We start from the raw sequence: 21,917 nt of genomic DNA, 5'->3' as shown, positions 1-21,917 counted from the left end.
TGATATCAAGTAATCATCTCAATTACTGGGTCATTGGCTGAAATAACTGAATTTTTTCACTGCAAATTAAGCTGAATGACAGAATTGAATAACGGTTTTTAACAGAAAAAAACAATAAAATATTGGAAGATTGAGTAAACAACACATTTCAGCTTCAGATGTTAAACAACTGAGAGTCGACAACACATTCACTAAAAGACAAAGCAATGATTCATTATTCAGCCGCTTCAGCTGTTATTAAACGGTGTCTAATTGCCAAGAAAAAGGAGGGGCTAGCAGCTAGGAGCTAGTTGAAGAAGACGTAGAGGAGGGTTGTCTTCCTTGTAGAAGCACCGTTTTTTCCATACTTGGTTGAGTCCTCCTAGTCCTAGAACATTTTTATTGATCAACAATCCTTCTAGAAGCTTAAGAACCTTTTTCCTAGTTCAACAATTCTTCCATTAGTTTAAAATTTTAAAATGAAAGCGTGCAGCTCAAACACTGCAATACATCATCAACTCTTCCTTCCCAAATCCCAATAGAGAGAGAGAGAGACTATCATGCACATTTGGATTTGGGATGTGCATTGTACATAAAATAAGTAATATGGTAGTGGGCCCTCAAAAAAAAAAAGAAATTAATATGTGCATTATTGCATTTAATACGTACTGTAATGGTTATATTAATGGTTCTTGTCTGAGACAGAGGATGGGGAATGGGAGTGTTTATTTTTCTTTTACTAACTAGGAAGTAGGAAACTAGGGCTTTCTGCTGTTGATGAAAGGCGAGCAGAGCACCCCATCCTGAAGTATGGACAATTACTTAAATACCCTTAAAGTTTTAAAACCTATACTACCCCTCGATTAGTTATCGTTCACTTTCGGTTGCATGTGAGATGTGACGTCATATGACTTTTTTAAATATTTCAAAAACCCTTTCTTGAGATAAATCTTCTTTCTTTTCCTCCAAAAGCAAGCTTTAATTAATTAATGGGTCTTCTAGACTTCTACCTAGAGCTTTATTCAAACATTAAGAAGCTTCTTTGAGTAGTGAGAGAGAGAGAGAACTTTAAAACCTAAATCATGGTTCCACTTGTCTTCCAGTTGCTAAAGCTGGGTGATTGAAAACTTAACCAAAACACACTACCATTTTTTTCCTTGTATTTATTCATTTATTAGTCAGTACCCATGCAATGCACATGTTTTGTTCAAGGTTTAAAATATCCACACCATCACCTGATATGGGGAGTGTCATCATATAGGTATCCAATGGTGTGGATATGTGGAACCTGATGAAAACAATACAATTTATACCGTAGTCATGCATATGGAAAAATGCTGATTTATTTTTGAATTTTTTGACAATTTCTATAGGGTGTCCCAACAACTTATGGAAAATTATTAAAAAATTATAAATGATTTTTATATGTTTTAAATGATTTTCATTGCAGGAAAGAATTATAAACGTATCTGTCAATGATCTTTTATACTCATTAGTCTAATGAAAACTTGTGCCAAAAATGATTTTTTTTCTTAGTTATTAGGGAAATTTTGAAAAATAAAAGATAATTTATTTTATATATTCTAATTTGAAAACACAAAAGTGCAGGGCTAAGGCTGCACTCATCTATCCCTCCCCAAACCCTACATTGGCGGGAGCCTCGTGCACTCGGCAGCCCTTTATTTATTTTATATATTCTAAATGTTTTTCATAGTAAGGAAGAAATGTAAGATGGATTTATCAATGATGTATCAAATCCATTGATATGAAAGCAATTTAATGGGAAGGAGAATCCCAATGGGGATTGATATGATAACAATTTAATGTGAAGGAGAATCCCAATGAGGATCATCCGGCACAGAAATTAAACCACTTTTGCCTCCATACTTTCAAAGCTCATCCCTCTAGAAAAACCTTCTCTCCATGTTCTTGTTGTTAATGCAACACTCAAGCAGAGAGAACTTGTTGTCGTTTTAATTTCCTAGAAGAGGAATTGGGACAATGGCTGACCCTTATTGCTAGAATTAATTGATGTAGGATTTTATTTGCAAATCCTTCAATTCTACTAAAGAATAAGATTTGGGTCACAATTAATGTTGGACACCAAGCACAACTTGATTCGTTTTTTGTGGAGGAGGAAGACTTTCTCAAGCTTAATTTGGTTGAGAGAAGCCTTCAAGATAAGAATCATCTATATTTCCAGTTTGGATTAGTTTTCCATATTTTCCTATGAATTTTTTATGTGGAGGGATTGATTACTTAGATGGTTGGTCCAATCCTCAAGTTTGATCAAGCTACTACCATTACTCTTTCTCAGTCTATGCAGGCTAGGGTTTGTATTGAACTTGATCTTCTAAAGTCCCATCACTCTGGTAGAGTTTGGATTGGCTCTGAAAAAAGATGGTTTAATTTTCAGTAGTAGATAGTCTATGAAGCCCTACCACCATACTGTGAAAATTAAAATGCTACAAGGTTGGGCATACCACTGCATGCAGGATTGTAGATAAAACAAGGATAAACAACAAGTTTTAAAAAAGAGAAGACTAATGATGCCCTTAGGTACGAGCGTTATTTTGATAGATTCTAATCCCAATCTAGTGATGAATGAGAATAATAGTTCTCATATATATATATATATGGGGATTCAGGTATTGGGAATGTTGAGGGACCTGACAAGTGTGAAGCAGAGGATAATAGTGTTGATCAAAGTTTCATATTGTCCAAAGGAAGAAGATGGGTTGTGAATCCAAAAAGGATCAAGATCTAAACAAGCCTCTAGCTCCAGTGCCTAAATCTTCAAGGCCAAATAAAGGCTATTATCCTTTATATGTTTGTTAAATTTACATTTCTTTGTTTATTTTATACAAGTTTTCTATTCTTTTGTACTAGTTTTAAGGGGTAAGGTTCATGTCCCCCTTGGTTTTTTTATCAATAAATTCCTTTCTCTTTTTTCTTAAAAAAACAAAACAATAAAAATAAGAAGCTGAAAACATTGGTTGACGTATTATTAATAAAATTGTTGTATGATATGTATATGTTTTAGACTCCTATGCAAGTTTATATTTCTTATATATTTATAACTTATTTGAACAAGCTAGTCCTACTCAACTCGTATCCTATTGGATTATGATTGGCTGCAGGAGCTTCATTTTAATTGTTATTTTTAGGTATTAAGAAACCCACTACTAAGGGAAGTTCAAGGAGCAAAAAATTGAAGAGTTTGTTGTTGTAGAAAGGGGATTCAAGAAGAAGATAGTCTCCCAAGCTTGAGAAAGTATTCCTGATTGAACATTGTGTTATCCAAAATCGCACTCACATATTATAATAATAATATGGAAGCAGTGAAGCACATTGATTTGTCTGTTTATTGGTATATGTCCAGACCCAATTTTTAATTTGATTTATCTAGTAGTTGCAAAGATATCTGAACATTGGTCATGTTTGATGCACCAATACCTGACACTGATATGCCATCGTCATGCGCATAAAATTTGCCATTTCAATTGATCTCTTATACGTAGGTTAGTGGCATTTTGTTCATTTATAGAAAATCTGTTATTTAAAGGGTATTTCACTATTTTGGATGTACTAAAATGCCTGAATAGTGCAATATGTATTAAGAAATATTAATGAAGTCAAGGAGGTTTTAGATAATTCAATAAAAGCATTAAAGAAATTTGATTAACCCTTCTAAAATGATTACCAAAAAAAACCTTCTACAGCACTCTCATCAGAAACCTCACAGCTAAGGAGTCTAGGACCATGTGGACTAAACCTTTTTTTCTCCTTTTTCCTTCTGTTTTTGGTGTTGGGATCATCTTGTGGAAATGCAAACAGAAATGAGAATCCCTGAAAAGTGATCTCTATTTACTTAATCCCCAAGATCCTAATCAAGTTAAACCAATGATCTTAATGCAATTCATTTTCCTCAGATCTCCTTATTCTTTGTTTTTTTGGTAAACACCTAATTATAATAGCATAACAGAACCAGAGATCAAGTTCTAATTAAGTCACTGCATGCAGCATCCATGATCTACACAGAGATATCATGGGGGCATAGACACCAGACTCTGTTAGCTAGAGACCCTTCTTAATTCGCTAGGCAATAATGAGCAACCCTAGCTGTTAGCACATCTATTTACAAAACCAAAAGAAGCATTCAATTGATCGACTTGCTAGCACAACGACATATATAGAGATGGTCCAAATGAAGCAGCTATGACAGAGCCGGCCATGATGCATGATCCCTCAGCACCGCACCATAACCAGCTTTTCCATATATCATTCAAGAAACTTCATCTGTATTCAACTTTAAACCGTTTGACAGAGGAAGTTTCCAAAAAAAAATCTGTAGTCTCACCTGTATTTGAATCAGACTCAGAGGTTGGCAAAGAATTTTTTGCCATCTTTGAGTGCAATTCATCCTCCTCTCCTTCCAATAATACATGCATGTTGTCTTGTTGATGATAATGAAAACATCAGAAGGGTTGTGGGTTCACATTTTCAAACAATAATACACTGGTTCCTGGGTTTTCCTTTCCTGGTTCAATTACCCAAACAAAACAATCCAACAGAATTTGGTGGCAGGTCAATTCCATTTCCAACTATCGACACAGAAGTCTTGCATGGAATTCATATATGTCATATACTAGTATGCGAAAAACACTCTAGACTCTACAAGAGTTTATGCCACGGAATGACGGAAGCAACCTCATCTTCTAAGTTCGTGGGACCCAGTGGGACCAGGTGTCATAAGGTGGCACGCATGCCAAAGAGGTTGTGTCACCAGCCCATCCCGGAACATACAGTGTTACAGAATGAACAGTGTTCTGCATACTAGCTGTTGAGTCCCACACTCCCACTTGATTTATGTTTGCTTCTTTTTTTTTTTTTTTTCGTTTCATCTGAAAAAAAGATCTCCCTCACGTGGACAAACTCTTAGAACTTCAAGATTTCAGCATTTATATTTCTGGGTTCTATTGGGTTCCTGGTGGGTTTCAGGAAGTTGGGTAGTTTTGGGTGGCGTAATGGAAAGTAGTGATTGTAACAGAGTTGGTAGTAATTTACGTATTGATAGTTCTTCTATTTGGAGGAACAGTATAATCGACGACGTCTTCCAGAGGTCGTCCCGCCATGATGATGACGAAGAAGCTTTGAAGTGGGCTGCTCTTCAGAAACTGCCCACTTATAACCGTATAAGGAAAGGTCTACTGTCTGGAGTTGGGGGTGAGACCAAACAAGTTGATATTGAGAGTCTCGGCTTACAGGAGAAGAAGATTCTATTAGAGAGGTTGTTGAGAGTTGCAGAGGAGGATAATGAGAAGTTTTTGTTGAAGCTCAAAAACCGGATTGATAGGTATTAGAGATTCTTCTTTTTTCTTCTTTTCCTTTCCCTTTTCTTTCTGAACTGAATTTTTTTTTCCCTTGAATATACTTACCGAGTTACTTTCTCTGAATCTGGGTTGTGCTCAGAGTTGGACTTGATATTCCCAAAATCGAAGTCCGGTTTGAGCATTTAAATGTTGATGCAGAAACTTATGTTGGAAGCAGAGCTTTGCCAACAATCTTCAACTTCTCTGTTAACATGCTTGAGGTGAGTTAACTGCTTTCAATATTTTGATCACCATGTATTCATGTATAGTCTCTTCTGGCCTGTAATCTTTGTATCCACGCCACAATATTTGCACAGTAATATCTCCTTCAAACCACAGGAATTCTTGAACTATCTCCATATTCTTCCAAGTAGAAAGAAACCCCTATCCATCCTTCATGATGTTAGCGGAATAATCAAACCCTGCAGGTAAGAAGAAGAGCACAGTTTCAATATGATCACATTAAAGCTGGGTTGTATTTAGCTAATTAGACTCCTTATGGTATTCACTCCTCATTTCTTGCTGTGAATATTACAGAATGACACTCCTTTTAGGTCCCCCAGGCTCAGGAAAGACTACATTGCTTTTGGCCCTGGCAGGAAAGCTTGGTCCTGATCTTAAAGTAAGGAAGAATTCACTCCTTGTGGCATGCTATGTAGAATTTTGCCTGTTAAGTCCATTGGTTTAAAAATTTATTTTGGTTCTTTTTAAAGTGAAAGGTTTTCATCAATTGGCTCAAATTTGAATCAAGTTACTTATTACAGTTTTCAGGGAGAGTAACTTACAACGGGCATGAAATGGATGAATTTGTCCCACAGAGGACAGCAGCCTACATCAGTCAATATGATCTTCATATAGGGGAAATGACAGTGAGAGAAACCTTGGCTTTTTCTGCAAGATGCCAGGGTGTTGGAACCGGATATGGTAAGTTGAATAGTTTTGTCTTAGAGAATTCAATCCATGAACTTCCATAATACCTTAATTAATTTTTGGATAAATCCTCAGAAATGTTGGTAGAGCTTTCGAGAAGAGAAAAGGAGGCAAACATTAAACCTGATCCTGACATTGATATATTCATGAAGGTAAGAAAGAAGCTACTTTGAACCAGGCACCCTCAGATGGTTTGTCATGGGGTCTATCCTTAAGAGAAAAACTTGATAGTTTGACAGCAAAACAGGTTTTTATGTAGATTGCAGCTGCTTTTGATTCAGAGGCAAAACAGGTTTTCTGCATTTATTCCTTGAAGTTGAGACTTTTTTTTTGGGTACTCTTGCAGGCAGCTGCACTAGAAGGACAGGAAGCCAATGTAGTCACGGATTATATACTAAAGGTATAAATGAAACCAGTGATGGATAACAAGGTTCCTAGAATAGAAGATGAGATTGAATATCTTCTGTCCTATTCCTCTCAAAATTGCAGATTTTGGGACTTGAGATTTGTGCTGATACCCTTGTGGGAGATGAAATGTTCAGAGGTATCTCTGGAGGACAAAAGAAACGTGTTACAACAGGCAGGACATTCCAGTTCATTATTTTCCATTTTCATTTTTCATGTGAATTTGAATTGAGTTAATCCAATTGAAGTTCTCAATTAATATGGATAGGGGAGATGCTAGTTGGACCAGCAAGGGCATTATTCATGGATGAAATATCAACTGGTTTGGACAGCTCGACAACTTTCCAGATTTTGAATTCACTCAGGCAATCTGTCCATATTCTCAATGGGACTGCTCTAATCTCTCTCCTTCAGCCAGCACCAGAGGCTTATGAACTCTTTGACGACATTATTCTCCTTTCGGAAGGGCAGATTGTGTACCAGGGCCCCTGTGAAAATGTGCTGGAATTCTTTGAATCAATGGGTTTCAAATGTCCTGAGAGGAAAGGAGTCGCAGACTTCTTGCAAGAAGTCAGTATAGCTTCAAAATCCATTTCTTTAATCCCATATGTTTCTTCTCCCACTGCATCCCATAGTAAAGCCAGGACTGACAACAGCTTGCATTTGATAGGTAACATCATGGAAGGATCAGGAACAGTACTGGGCACGTAAAGATGAGCCTTATAGGTTCATCCCTGTCAAGGAATTTGCAGAGGCATTCCAGTCATTCCATGTTGGCTTGAAATTAGGAGATGAACTTGCTAACCCATTTGAAAAAACCAAGAGCCACCCAGCTGCTTTAACAACTAAGAAGTATGGTGTTAGCAAGAAGGAACTATTGAAAGCTTGCATCTCAAGAGAGCTCTTGCTAATGAAGAGGAACTCCTTCGTCTACATTTTCAAGATGACACAAGTGGGTAATGGGATTTAGGAACTATTGATTAAGAATGCCTAGTTCATTTTTGTGATTTAATTTTTTTTTAACCTCTTGTTTCAGCTGACAATTATGGGATTCATTACAATGACAATGTTCCTACGTGTTAAGATGCACCGAGATTCAGTAATTGATGGTGGGATTTACGTTGGTGCACTCTTTTTCACTCTCCTGATGATTATGTTTAACGGATACTCAGAGCTTACCTTGACAATAGTTAAGCTTCCTGTGTTTTACAAGCAAAGAGACCTTCTCTTCTACCCTTCATGGGCATATGCACTGCCCACATGGATCCTCAAGATCCCATACACGTTTATTGAAGTTGCAGTTTGGGTGTTCATGACTTATTATGTCATAGGCTTTGATCCAAATGCGGGAAGGTAAAGACTATTGAAAACATATTATGGTGTCTTTCATCAAAGCCGCCTTTTACTTTGTCTTTTACAGTTCATTACTTCAGAAGAATGTTTCTATTGCAGGTTTTTCAAACAGTACCTTCTACTGCTTTGTGTTAACCAGATGGCTTCTGGACTTTTCCGATTTATTGGGGCAGTGGGAAGAAACATGATTGTTGCAAACACATTTGGGGCCTTCTCATTACTTGTACTTATGGTTTTGGGTGGATTTATCCTATCACGAGGTACAACATTAATTCAAATAGATAAATTTCATCATTCTCTCTTCGGGGTCTGAGGTTCAATTCTTTCCTAATCTTTTCTACAGAGGATGTGAAGAAATGGTGGATATGGGGTTATTGGACATCACCTCTGATGTATGGGCAAAATGCAATAGCAGTGAATGAGTTCCTTGGGAACAGTTGGAGCCATGTAAGTAGGTTTCTTTGGAAATGACATGAAAAAGAAAACAAATCAAAAAAAAAAAAAGGAAGAGAACCCTTCTCTGAGGTTAGCTATGGTATAAATTTTATTTCATTGCTACAGGTTCCTCCCAATTCTACAGAGCCACTAGGAGTGATGGTCTTGAAGTCTCGTGGCATCTTCCCTAAGGCATACTGGTATTGGCTTGGAGTGGGGGTATTGGTGGGATACATGTTCCTATTCAATTTTCTCTTCACTTTGGCTCTCTCTTATCTTAATCGTGAGTATGCTATTGCTGCCTTGTTTTGTTTTCAATAATAATACATATTGTGCTAAAAATTGAATCAAATCACTGCAGCATTTGGAAAACCTCAGCCAATTATATCTGAGGAGAGCTTGAATGAGAAATGGACTAACAGAACCGGAGAATTTATCAAGCTATCATCAAGAGGAAAGAACTCTGCTGGTCAGACCTCATCTACAGGTGTTTGAACTTCTTGATTTTCTATCTATGCTCTACTTTGTGGGTCTGAATTTACTGGTTTTACAAAGATGCAGAGGAAGGTAATGAAATGAGAAGTATGCCATCTAGCATTTCACCCGGAAGGACAGATGCTGTCAATAGCAATCAGAACAGAAAACGGGGAATGGTTCTTCCGTTTCAACCTCTTTCCATCATCTTTGATGAAATTAGATATTCTGTTGACATGCCACAGGTATTTGAGAACATGATAAAAGAGGCAACTTTGTTTATGAGAAGGAAGGGTTTTTTCTTTTTATATAGTTTATTTGATCATACCAATGATTACTTGTGAAATCTGTAAACACAGGAACTCAAAGCACAAGGTGTTCCAGAAGATCGCCTAGAGCTTCTTAAGGGAGTGAGTGGAGCTTTCAGGCCAGGAGTCCTTACAGCTCTTATGGGTATCAGTGGTGCTGGTAAGACCACTCTAATGGATGTCTTGGCTGGGAGGAAAACCGGTGGATATATTGAGGGATGCATCACTATATCAGGATACCCAAAGAAGCAGGAAACATTTGCCCGTATATCTGGATACTGTGAGCAGGATGACATCCACTCTCCTCATGTTACAGTCTATGAGGCCCTACTCTTTTCTGCTTGGCTTCGATTACCTTCTGAGGTCAAGTCTGCCACCAGAGAGGTTGGTGGATTTGAAATCTTAATCCTTCTCTTATGTTTGTTTGTTCAGGCCTACTTGGGATTTTACTGATTGGTAAAACTAACTGATGAAACTAGATGTTTATTGAAGAAGTAATGGAGCTTGTGGAGTTGACCTCGCTAAGGGAAGCTCTGGTTGGCTTGCCTGGTGTGAACGGTCTCTCAATCGAGCAGCGCAAGAGGCTAACAATAGCAGTTGAGCTCGTCGCAAATCCATCTATAATATTCATGGATGAGCCAACCTCTGGACTTGATGCAAGGGCGGCAGCTATAGTGATGAGAACAGTAAGGAACACAGTGGACACAGGACGAACAGTAGTCTGCACAATCCACCAGCCAAGCATTGACATCTTTGATGCCTTTGATGAGGTGATACATGTTTAGTATTCAAGAATCATCAGGCTATTAATGATTTAACTAATATTTACAAATTAAAGCCTTTAATGTTGGAAAAACAGCTTCTTCTATTGAAGCAAGGAGGAGAAGAAATATATATGGGACAATTGGGACGCCATTCTTGTCATCTAATCAAATATTTTGAGGTGAGACAAGCAGAAAGAAGGCTGTAGGTAGGTAATTATTCTACATAGAATTTCCGGTCTTACATCATACAATTTTTTTCTTGTATCAAGGGTATCCCAGGAGTCAATAAAATAAAAGAAGGCTATAATCCAGCAACATGGATGCTGGAGGTGACTACCACAGAACAGGAAGCAGCTCTAGGGGTCAATTTCACTGATATATACAAAAACTCTGAACTTTATAGGTTGGTTCGTTTCTTAATTATCTGTCCCTCATTCCTTATTTTACACTTGAAGTATTTCTGTATTCTAAATCATACTAGTCCATGGTGGATGCTTCAGGAGAAACAAAGCACTGATCAATGAACTAAATACACCTTCTCCTGGTTCAAGAGATCTTTACTTCCCTACTCGATACTCACAGTCATTCTTCACCCAATCCGTGGCTTGTCTGTGGAAACAATATTATTCATATTGGAGAAACCCACCATACACAGCTGTAAGGCTGCTTTTCACAACCTTTATAGCTCTTATGTATGGGACTATATTCTGGGATCTTGGATCCAGAAGGTAATTGTCATTCAGGAAAATTGTAGAAACCCCCAAACTTACACTCTTTATTCCCATATCCCTTCTGAATTTAATTTCAATATTGAAAAAATGCAGGAAGAAACAACAAGATCTTTTTAATGCAATGGGGTCTATGTATTCTGCTGCTTTGTTCCTCGGGGTACAAAATTGCACATCTGTGCAACCAATTGTGGCAATTGAACGAACAGTTTTTTACAGAGAGCGAGCGGCTGGAATGTATTCAGCTTTGCCATATGCATTTGGACAGGTAATATCTTTGACTTTATTGAGAGATTAACTAGGAAGATTTCCTAAATGAAAACACAGTTGTTTTTGTATTTCTCACAAAATATCCTGGTTTGTAGTTCAGGTTATGGTAGAGGTTCCACATATCTTCTTGCAGACTTTAATATATGGAGTTATAGTGTATTCCATGATTGGCTTTGAATGGACAGTGGACAAATTCTTTTGGTATCTCTTCTTCATGTACGTGACATTGTTATACTTCACCTTTTATGGGATGATGACAGTGGCCGTGACTCCCAACCATAACATTGCTGCAATAGTTTGCACAGCATTCCAATCCATATGGAACATCTTCTCTGGATTTATAGTTCCACGAACAGTATGTTCTGATCAATCTTATTTATGCCACAGCATTGAGGCAACAAAGACTAATTCTTTTATTTTTTGTTGTTGGTTGTCTGCAGAGGATTCCTATATGGTGGAGATGGTACTATTGGGCAAACCCATTTTCCTGGACCTTGTACGGACTGGTTGTATCACAGTTTGGAGATGTACAAGAGAAGCTTGAATCAGGAGAGACAGTGGAAGAATTCTTGAGGAGTTATTTTGGATTCAGACATGATTTTATTGGAGTTGTTGCTGTTGTGATCGTTGGATTTACTGTGCTCTTTGGTTTCATCTTTGCCTTTTCAATTAGAGCATTTAATTTCCAAACAAGATAGGAGGTTTTACAATAACAGTTAGAGGAAACAAACAGGATTGAAGTGAGTAATCAGCTGTTAGAATTACACGCATTTTCTTTTCTTAGTATGTATACCCTATGTATCCAATATTAGGCGAACTAAAGACATCTTTTTTTTTAATTAGCATTCTGAATAGTAGTTGGGTTGCAATAAATACCAAGCATCTTCTCTAGTGATCATCTTATAATAAGGTTCTATCACAATAACTGGGGGTGACGGTGAACCCTTGCATCAATTTCATCTTTGATCTGGTTTTCAAGCACCAGAGGAAGCTACGCTCAGTGTTCCACTGTGGTAGATTGGTAGATCCAAGCTCATGTTTTAGCTATATAGCTAGCAGGATATGTTGTGTAAGTGCCCTTTTAATAACTTGGGAGATCAAGACTCCCCAATGAATCATTCCCACCAAATAGATTAACCCATGTCAAGAAGAAAAAAATTAAAGAAAAGAAAAAACAGCTTCTAAGAGATGGTTCACCTTTATTTGTTTATACAATAAAGAAACTTGTTAACACCAGTTAATTCCAGTTTCATTTCAATCCATCGCTGACTCATCCAGTTGGATCGGTGACCCGGTCACAATTCTGGTTTGGGTTAACCTCTAACCAGCTACATATGTTTCAACCCATCGCTGACTCATCCAGTTGGATCGGTGACCCGGTCACAATTCTGGTTTGGGTTAACCTCTAACCAGCTACATATGTTACAAAAATCCGTGGACTTGGTCTGTGACCCATTGACCAAGACAGTTGAACCGACCCGTCCGGCCTTTTCAATGGGTTACCAGTTTTTTGTATTATTTTAATTTTTGAATTTTTATATATATATATATATATATTTCTTGAAAATTTTGTTATTTAATTATTTTAACAACTAAAAGAAAAAACAATTAAGTCTTTCATATCACCAACTTGAGCCGTTATCAAACGACCCCTTACTGTTGAAATGTTGTTGGCAGAGAGTTTCACGTTGAGGCCCATCTTGATTGAGAGCTTGTGAAGTAGTTGGTGCTTCTGGGTTCAATTAATTCAAATGGATGACCCCATTTCTATTCAGTTTCTTTCAACATTGGCTCGTTGTTCTGTAGTTATATGGCTTATTTGGAAGGCCGGCAGCAAGGTAGTGATGGAAATACCCAGGAGATTTCTTGGCTGTGGCCTCCGGTCAATTTGCTTAAAGTAAATTTTGATGGTGATATTTCTGCTATGAGGGTCGGGCCGCCGGGGCTGGAATTGTTGTACGGGACCATGTGGGTTCTTAATTTGGTATGGGCCTTCTCTCTTCAACTATGCTCTCCACGTTGGGAATAAATCACTTTGTTTTCTTGGCTTGCAAGTTGCAAGACAAGACAATATAAAACATTTTGCCTTTTCTTTATTAGTGGGTCCCACCTCATAACGATGCAACCCTAACCATCTCTCCCCTCCTAAATTATGAGAAAGGTTGCACAATGTCCAAACCTGCAATACTTCATCAACATTTGAACTCTTTTGGTAAGCCCTTATTGGTCATCATTTTCAAGTTGTGCTTCTTTTTCTTCAAAAGCATTTTGAGTCAAATGATACATCATATCAATATATTTGGATTTAGAATGAAAACTTAGATTCTTGCACAAGTGGATGATACTTTGACAATCACAATAAAGTGTGAATCTTTCTTGCTCCAAATCGGGTTCATTGAAGAACCTCTTCATCCATATCTTCTTACAAGCCTCTATAACAGATATATGCTTGGTTTCTATAGTTGACAAAGCTATACATTTTTGCAACTTGGATTGCCATGACACTACTCTCCAAATGAAAGTAAATAAGTAGCATGATGTAAACTTTCTGGAGTCAATGTGATCAGCATCTATAAACCTTTCAAGCATATAGGTTTACCACCACCAAAATACGAGCTCATACTAATCAGTGCTCTTTACTTGAATTGGCAAGAAATCTATTAACCATACCAAGTGCATATGTGTGAGTGACGAAAAATGGTTCACTTTGACTGGAAATGGAGTCACCACCCATCAGTTATATATATGGAGGTAATGGGACCTCCAAGAGTAATTTTTAAAACCGTTTTGTTCAATAGTGACTCCAAAGCCTGAGGCACTGGCTAACCAGTTCAAGAAAGACTCGTACGGGAGAGGGAAGGGGTTAGGCACCCTCTCCCAGGTCCAATAGGTGGGGCCCACATGAAAAATCCCAAACAAGCATAAAGACAAACAATAATGAGAACAAAACGCTAAAACAGACCAACAAATAAGGGAAACTATTGTATTACCTTTTTTTATTATCTCATTTACTGTGTTTTATTTTTTTTATATTTTTGTATTTTCGTATTTTCTTTGTTTTTTAATATTTTATTTATGTCTCTGTGTATTTTTTAATCTTAAAAATTATTCAGTTTTATATTTTCCTTATGGAATCCTATTTACAAATTTATTTTATGAAATTATTATTTTTTATTTTTTTAATCTTTTATATTTTTTATTATTTTTCATTTTCTTATATTTTTATTGTTATATATTTTTTCATTCCATTTTTTTATAATTGTTTTGCTTTCAAAAAAATTACTGTTCAAGCCTGTTGAACTGATTTCCCCCCATTTCACTTCTTCTCAATTTATTTATTATTCTATTTTTTGTATCCATTTTTTATTTTATTTGTTTATTTATTATTCTTTTTTTGGGTTTTTTTTTGGCTAACCACCCCTTCCGTTCTGACATTGGATCTGCAAAGTGCAAACAGAGATTGTCATTCATGTCCTCGTTTCCTTATTTTTTTTTGTTTTCTTATATTATTATTTTTTTCTTACTTTTTGTTTTTAGCTGTAGGAGCTGAGTGCTCATCAATTGAGGAAAATCCCCATGATAGTCTTCTCCGGCCAGGATTAACAAAATATATATATATGAATTCATACACTACGACTCAACCAAAAGTTTCAAAATGAATCAACTCACTCGATCGATTTGAGGCATTAAGAGAAAAAAATGGTAAATGACAAAGACCCCCCCTTATAATATGGGTCAGTGACAAAATCCCCTCTGTACTTTTTTTTTTTTTTAACAGACTCCTTGAACGGCCATGGCAGTTAAGTCATGACGAAAAGGAAAGGGTTAAATTATTAAAATACCCCATTAATATTTTTTTTTTCATTTTACTTTTTCTCTTAAAATCTATTTAACCTATTGTTTTTCTTCTTTTTAAGTTTCACTTCACATATCATACCATGATTATGGCCTTTAATATTTTCCTCATAACTGAAGCCGGATTCCTCTCTCTTTGTTTTTTTCGCAAGAAGAGCATTGACAGGAAAAAAAGAAAATAAAAAGAACGATTTCGTCTGTTAAAAAAATGATGTAAAAACGAACCACCACCAACCCATCCCTTCCATGTCTGTCTTCATCCTCACTTCATCTCCAACTAAAAACGAAAGCCCCATCTCAACAACTGAACTCATCTCTCCTCAAAAGAACCACCTAGAGCAAGGGGTTCTTTGTCAAGATGAGGCTCTTGAACAAGCACATAAGAGCTTCTGGTATGGATATTTCAGATGGGTTCTCTAGGTTCCTTTGTCCCTTGATTTCTTCAACTCTTACCTCATCAGTAGCTCCAGCAAGACCACCTCGCTTCCTAAAACCACCCTCTGTTTCAAAAGACACCTTTGTCTCTCGAGCCTTGTGAGAGCAATACGACTGTTTTGCAACAACCTAGAACGAATGAGATACACCTATCTCGAGGTTGGAGTATTTTGTTCTGTTTCTTTGCTTTGGTTACTTAAACTCATATTTATTTATTTTTTTTTTATTTTCTGTAGGATTATTCAACGATTTGAAGGTTTATATCTATGAGCTCCCTTCAAGATACAACACAGATTGGATATCGAACGAGAGATGCAGCAACCATCTCTTTGCAGCGGAGGTGGCGATACACAAAGCATTGCTGGATAGTGATGTACGGACACTCAATGCATGGAAAGCCGATTTCTTCTTCGTTCTAGTTTATGTATCTTGTAACTTCAGTACCGTTAATGGATTCCCGTTGATCGGTCACGCGCGGCCTCTTCCATCTTCAGCGGTGCAGCTCATCTCTTCTGAAATGCCGTTCTGAAATCGAAACAGTGGGTCCGATCATGTCTTCGTTGCTTCGTACGATTACGGAGCTTGTTTTCACGCTATGGTGAGTCAAAGTTTCTTTATTTTTTCCTATTATTTTTCTGCAAATGTTTTATGATTTAAGCTTTCGCCTTCGTTGCTTCACACGTTTTAATAACACATGGTGTGTTATTATCCTATTGCTCACAGTACCCTAACTGAAGCTGCCTGGACTGAAGCCGGACTCTTAACTTCAACGGAAGCCGGACTCTTAACTTCAATGGAGAAGACAATGAACGGTATAAAAAGGTAGTTTCATAATCGGATGAAAATTTTTTCGAAGTTAATCGACAAAATATTAACAAAAGGGGTCTTTGTCTCAGAGGGTTTTTGTTGCAAAAAGACAGGACTTTGTCACTGACCTGATAGTACAGGAGGGTCTTTTGTAATTCACCTAAAAGAATTAAAGAAAAAAGCAATCGAATAGGAAAGGACAAAAACCTGAGAACATGAGACATGAAAGTGGTTTTTTCCTAACTGAAGAATAAAAAAAAAAAAAAAAAATTGAGCATTACCAACCGACAAACAAGGACATATGGTGACCCTTCTCGTCACTACATTCGTTATTGACCACAAGGTTTACAGAGATCGACTCTATAGAGATTCACTGACATCTCTCATGGTCGATACCCGAATGCCATACCCAAGAAAATTAGAGAATGACAATGAAAAGAAAAAAGGAAAATCAAAACATAAAGAATCAAGAGAAACTAATATAACGGGAACCAAAAAAAAAGTTGCAGGTTGAAGTAAAATGCATCTGGGTTATGTCCTAACCTGAACTCAGACAAAACGGCAAGAGACGATTCTATTAGCTCTGTTTTGATTTTTTTGTCTTCAGATAATGGCTTCCGATGTATTTGAGGAGTCGACGGTGGCAGGGGAGACCGATGAGGCATTTTGTATGAAGATTCACCCCCAAGAAATGATCAAGAGCCACTAGAATGTAGCCAAAAAAAGTAGTTGGATTTCGCCGCTGCGAGCTGATTGATTGTTAAACGTCGCCGCCGTGTCGAACCGAAGAAGGTGATCAATGAATTTGGGTTCGAATTCACAAATTAAAATGGAGTTTCTAATTCTTGCTCGATGGAAGAAAGCGGGAAAACGATGAGGGATGAAGGGATCAGGAGGAGTATTGCTGGGAGAAGAGAAGGAGTGTCGCCGTTGTTCAACGAAGGAGACAATGAACAGTGGAAAACTCGAGATTAGAAGAAGGACAAGAAGGAGAAGAAGAAGAATAGAAAGAAAGGGAGATTGGAAGTGGGTAGCTCTTTGTTGCCGCCTGGTTTCGGTTTGAGTGGAGAAGAGGATGAATAGTGGATTCTCACTTTCAAATGAAAAAATAGGTCTTTTTAAGTATTGGGGTATAATGGTAATTTTGTAATTTTTGGAAAATCCAAGAGTGATTTTTGGCAATTTTTGAAAAACTAGGTAAAACTGAGGTTTTGGTTCAATGACGATGTGGAGGGTTGAAATGGATTTGATCATTGAGAAGGGTTTCGTATGTACGGGCCAACAAGATAGGCCAAAATAGAATCTTTTTTGGATAAGTGGGTAAATTAGAGATTTTTTACTAAAATTTGACATGGTAGGGTTTTGAGGTAGTCTGAGTTGATTTGCGGGGTCAGATTGGGTCAAATGAGTTCGGATCAGGTAGATCTAGAAAGGGCTTGATTCAATCAATTTAAGGGTCCAAAATATAATTTTGATAAGATGAAGGGGCAAACAAAGGATGTTTTGGTTGAAATTTCATAGGGTAAGGTTTCTAGGAGGTATAAGGTGATTAGTAAGGTCAGATTGGTTCAACTAGGCCCAAATCAGGCGGATTTGAAATTCAGTCAATTTGGAGCCTTTAAATGAAATCTTGATACAACAAAGGTGTAAATGAAGGTATTTTGGGTTAAAAATTCATATGTAGGGGTTTTTTGGCATTCCAAGATGATTGGGAAGGTCTGATTGGTTTGGATGTGTTTGGATCAAGTGGATATGGGTTATGGGTGTTTTAAGCTAACGATGTGATTAAAATGGAATCTTCATTTGATGAAAGGGTAAACAGATGAATTTTGGGTTGATATTTGCTTGGTAGGTATTTTGGAAGTTCTTGAGTCTAATGGTGGCATCCGATCGAAGGATTGAAGTGTAGATGGGGGTTGATCAGGGCCATCGGTTGGGTTTGACGGTGGGTTTAGGGGCTTTGGAGATGAAAGTTAAGATTTTTGGGTGTTTCAGAGAGATTGGAAGGGTCTAACCGAGTATTTGGGGCAATTTGGAGGTTCAAGCGATGGATCGAGCAAAAATCGGGTGCTGACTGTTGCCCCTCTTTATTGTGAGGTATAAAACTATAAAACAACAAAGACCAAAAGGAAGCATATAGAGATTTTTACGAAGGGTCGGCTTGGAAGAGGGGCAAAGTAAGGAATGAAGGTTAAAATGAATGGAGACGCGAAGAAGAGGAGTTCCCATACAACATTGATTCATCGTATTCAGGCCATTTTATTCTTGGCAAAGTGGCCTCTTCTAAGTATCAAGAACCTCTAGAAGGAAGGCATTAAAAGCCAAGCAAAACACAACATTGAAAATAATTCAAGAATAGAATACTTAAGCTTATCACAAAGCACAAAAAACACATACAAATAACCTTTAGAAAACATTTTGAAAACTTGACATAAGACTTGTGGTTGATATAGCATAACTACTCTTTTGTCAATTGAGAGGCATCCTTTCATGGTGGGGAATTCACAAATTCAACACTCATAGCATGGTAGATGGTTGTAATGCTTCTAGACTTCCTGCCACACGTTTAGAAGGTGGTGAAGGACCTACTACAAAGCTCTCATTTTTTATATTTATCACGATATGTTATGCTGCAATTTGAAATAAAGACACTAGCAATAAAAAAAATGTATGTTATGTCGCAACACAAATAACAATCCATTGTAAGCCGGGAAAACACAAAGATTACATTATGCCATTATGCAAAACGATGCTAATTTTTTCACCACAAGAGACTTTAATGCTACGGGGGACTTTGTTATTGCAACGAACTTTAATGCCATAAGGGACTTTGATGCCATGAAGGACTTTACTGCCGTAACGGACTTTGATGCCACAAGGGGTTTTGAAACAAATTTAATTAAGATTAATGATTTTTTAACTAAACAGTGATGCTTATATTATAAAGCAAATCAATAAGAACCATGACATGCCATGAAGCAATTATCAAATAATGATGTTATGTTATTAAGCAAATTAACAAGAACCATGTTATGTCATGAAACAATTATCAACAAAACAATGATATTTTAGCCATGAGGGACTTTTGTGCCATGAATGAGTTATATTGTAACGGACTTTAATGCCACAAGGAATTTTGGTGCCATAAAAAACTTTAGTATCGTAGCGGAATTTGATGCCACAAGGGATTTTAAAACAAATTTAATTAAGATGAATGGTTTTTAACTAAACAATGGCATTATGTTATTAAGAAAACCAACAATAACCATGTTATGCCACAAAGCAATTATCAATAAAACACTAATATTTTAGCTATGAGGTACTTTAGCGCCATGAAGGACTTGTACTATAATGAACTTTAAAGCCACAAGGAACATTGATGTCATGAAGGACTTTACTGACGTAACGGATTTTGATGTCATAAGAGATTTTGAAACAAATTTAATTAAGATGAATGCTTTTTAACTAAATAGTGATGCTATATTATGAAGCAAATCGATAATCAATAAGAATTATGTTATACCATGAAGCAACTATCAACAAAACATTGATATTTTATCCACAATGGACATTAGTGCCATGAAGGACTTTAATGTGACAAGGGACTTTGATGTCATGATAGACTTTGAGATAGATATAATTCAAGTGAGCAATTAATGATGGTTTTTCACTTTTTTACTAAACAAGTGATTTCTATATTTGATATGCACTATACCGCAATGCAAATAAGATTCCATGATATACTAGGAAATAAGCAATAAAATATTGAAATCTTAGCCACAAGGGACTTTGGCGCCACAAGAAACTTTAATGTCGTAACGGACTTTGATGAGATTTAATCCATATGAATGATTTTAAATTGAAACTTGACGAAAAAGTGATGATCTTTAACTGAAATATTGATTTCTACATCTATGATGCATTATGCCGCAAAGCAAATGTTATGCTATGATGCAATTACCAAAGAAACATTGATATTTTTTCGCGAGGGACTTTAGTGTCGTAACAGACTTTGCTACCTCAAGGGCCTATAATGCTATAGGGGACTTTGAAACAGATTTGACTCACATGAATGGTTTCGACTAAAATTTGATGAGATAATGATCTTTAACTGAAACAGTGATGATTTCTATATTTAGGATGCGTTATGCTGTGATACAATTATCCACAAAATATTGATATTCTATCACAAGGGGCTTTGGTGCCATGAAGGACTTTAATGCCGTAACGGACATTGAAACAAATATGATTATTATGATCAAACAATGATTTCTATGCAATAAGGCGGAAAATAATATGACTATCTAGAAGCTAGATGATTTTAAAAAGCATGATATGATTAATTGAAAAAAAATACAATTTATCATATAATGAATGATTTTCAAATGAAAATTTTAATTGATCAATTAATAAAGAAAAACACAATTGCAAAATGTCATATTCATATGATTTAAAACAATGGATGTTCAAAGATAAAATTCCATTGGTGATTTTTACTAGACTTAGAAAAGAGATACAAATAGTCACTTCCTTCTCGGAAAATAATGGTCAACATATTTCAAATCTCGAAGACATAAACATTGGATATGCAATAATTGTTGATAAAAAATTTACATCAAGAAACACTCATTGAAAGGGGGCTACCTCAGTTCGGATGAATTAAGAAGGATCACTCACGAAGAGGATGACTGCTCAATTTTGCACTAAAAAGTTGATGATTTAACGAAGCGGGTGTTGATGGCACGCTCGAATGATGGACGAAGATAGATTTGCTCAAATTGGATTAAGAGATAATTTTGTCATGCTCCCAATAATTGGTCACTTCATTGTCTTTGATATCCAATTCCCTGATGCATTGTGCTTTTAACAAGAAGATTTTCTCTTTTCTTTTTTTACGATTTCGTCCCTAGATTTAAAGAATAATCAGGCTTGATTTCTTCTTTCCTTTTTTTCTCTCTTTTCCTTTTTTTTTTTTTTTTGCCAATCCATTCAGGTCTGTCTAGTTCCAATTACCAACTTCTCAAGGATCAAGGACTTTCAACTAGGACAAAACACGACCTAGGATAAGGGTTTTAAAACAAGGGATAAAAGGCTTAAGAAACTTAAACTGTAATGGATATCATATGCTTAAATGCATATTTAGGGCTTTATTCAAAATTATGTTCTTGTATTCTTCATGTCTTTCAATACTATGTGTTATGCACCCAGGAGATCAAGAAGGACTTTATTATAGGACAAAATGTAAATGAGTAAGGTTAAAATAAAAACTAAGAACGAATGTCACTATGGAACAATATCTCATCGATTTGATCATAAAATCTGCCCCAGGTTTTAAGAACGAATGTCACTATGGAACAATATCTCATCGATTTGATCATAAAATCTGCCCCAGGTTTTTTTCTTGTTCTTCCTTTTATTCTTTGTAACAATTGGTTGCCCTAGTTTTTCCTTAAGGCCTCCTTTTTTCCTTTTTTTTTACTTCTCTCCTTTTTTTTAATTGTGCACACTTGCCCTAGATTTTCTTCTTCTTTTTTTTCCTTTTTTTTTCTTTACAAAAGATAAAACTTTTTGAAATTCAGACACAATTAAACATATGGCGTTCGCCTTCGAGGAGGGTTTATTTGAAGGAGTGGTTCCTACAAAGGTTTAAAGGAATAACTAGTGAAATGAATAATAAAGAGGGTTTGACGAAAAGGGATAAAGCAATTAGCCAAAAAAGTACCTTCCGTCATTTCTTCATTAAATGCATAACCTATAGGAAAGAACTACATGCCAAGCACAATTTGAGTTTAACCAACTCAA

The 21,917-nt window shown here is 36.5% G+C and overlaps 1 protein-coding gene and 1 long non-coding RNA gene across 5 annotated transcripts; both read left to right on the top strand.

Moving 5' to 3' along the window:
* The first annotated feature begins 4,836 nt into the window (after window positions 1–4,836).
* On the top strand, window positions 4,837–11,909 carry LOC104595283 (pleiotropic drug resistance protein 1-like). 4 transcript variants are annotated; one of them, XM_010255956.3, is made up of 24 exons: window positions 4,837–5,335; window positions 5,452–5,572; window positions 5,691–5,779; window positions 5,889–5,973; window positions 6,116–6,275; window positions 6,357–6,433; window positions 6,628–6,681; window positions 6,771–6,861; window positions 6,955–7,256; window positions 7,357–7,638; window positions 7,723–8,039; window positions 8,139–8,299; window positions 8,383–8,486; window positions 8,601–8,757; window positions 8,836–8,943; window positions 9,036–9,193; window positions 9,308–9,640; window positions 9,736–10,026; window positions 10,116–10,199; window positions 10,290–10,423; window positions 10,521–10,748; window positions 10,845–11,016; window positions 11,119–11,373; window positions 11,459–11,909. In XM_010255956.3, exons 1-24 carry the CDS (start codon window positions 5,007–5,009, stop codon window positions 11,714–11,716), a joined length of 4,350 nt encoding a protein of 1,449 aa, XP_010254258.1. In that variant the 5' UTR covers window positions 4,837–5,006; the 3' UTR covers window positions 11,717–11,909. The 4 variants fall into 4 exon arrangements, with proteins under 4 accessions (XP_010254258.1, XP_088754458.1, XP_088754457.1 ...); XM_088898332.1 differs by having other exon boundaries at window positions 4,882–5,335; window positions 9,030–9,193; XM_088898331.1 differs by having other exon boundaries at window positions 4,882–5,335; window positions 8,836–8,961.
* A 3,345-nt stretch (window positions 11,910–15,254) lies between these two features.
* Window positions 15,255–16,312, top strand: LOC148802000 (uncharacterized). Its single transcript, XR_016082587.1, has 3 exons — window positions 15,255–15,467; window positions 15,545–15,906; window positions 16,032–16,312. It is a non-coding gene; the product is annotated as an uncharacterized LOC148802000 (long non-coding RNA).
* The last annotated feature ends 5,605 nt before the right edge of the window (window positions 16,313–21,917 follow it).

The sequence above is a fragment of the Nelumbo nucifera genome, chromosome 2 (assembly GCF_055504915.1).
Source record: "Nelumbo nucifera cultivar China Antique chromosome 2, China Antique-T2T, whole genome shotgun sequence".
Taxonomy (NCBI): Eukaryota; Viridiplantae; Streptophyta; class Magnoliopsida; order Proteales; family Nelumbonaceae; genus Nelumbo; species Nelumbo nucifera.
This window is presented reverse-complemented; position numbering and strand designations above follow the sequence as displayed.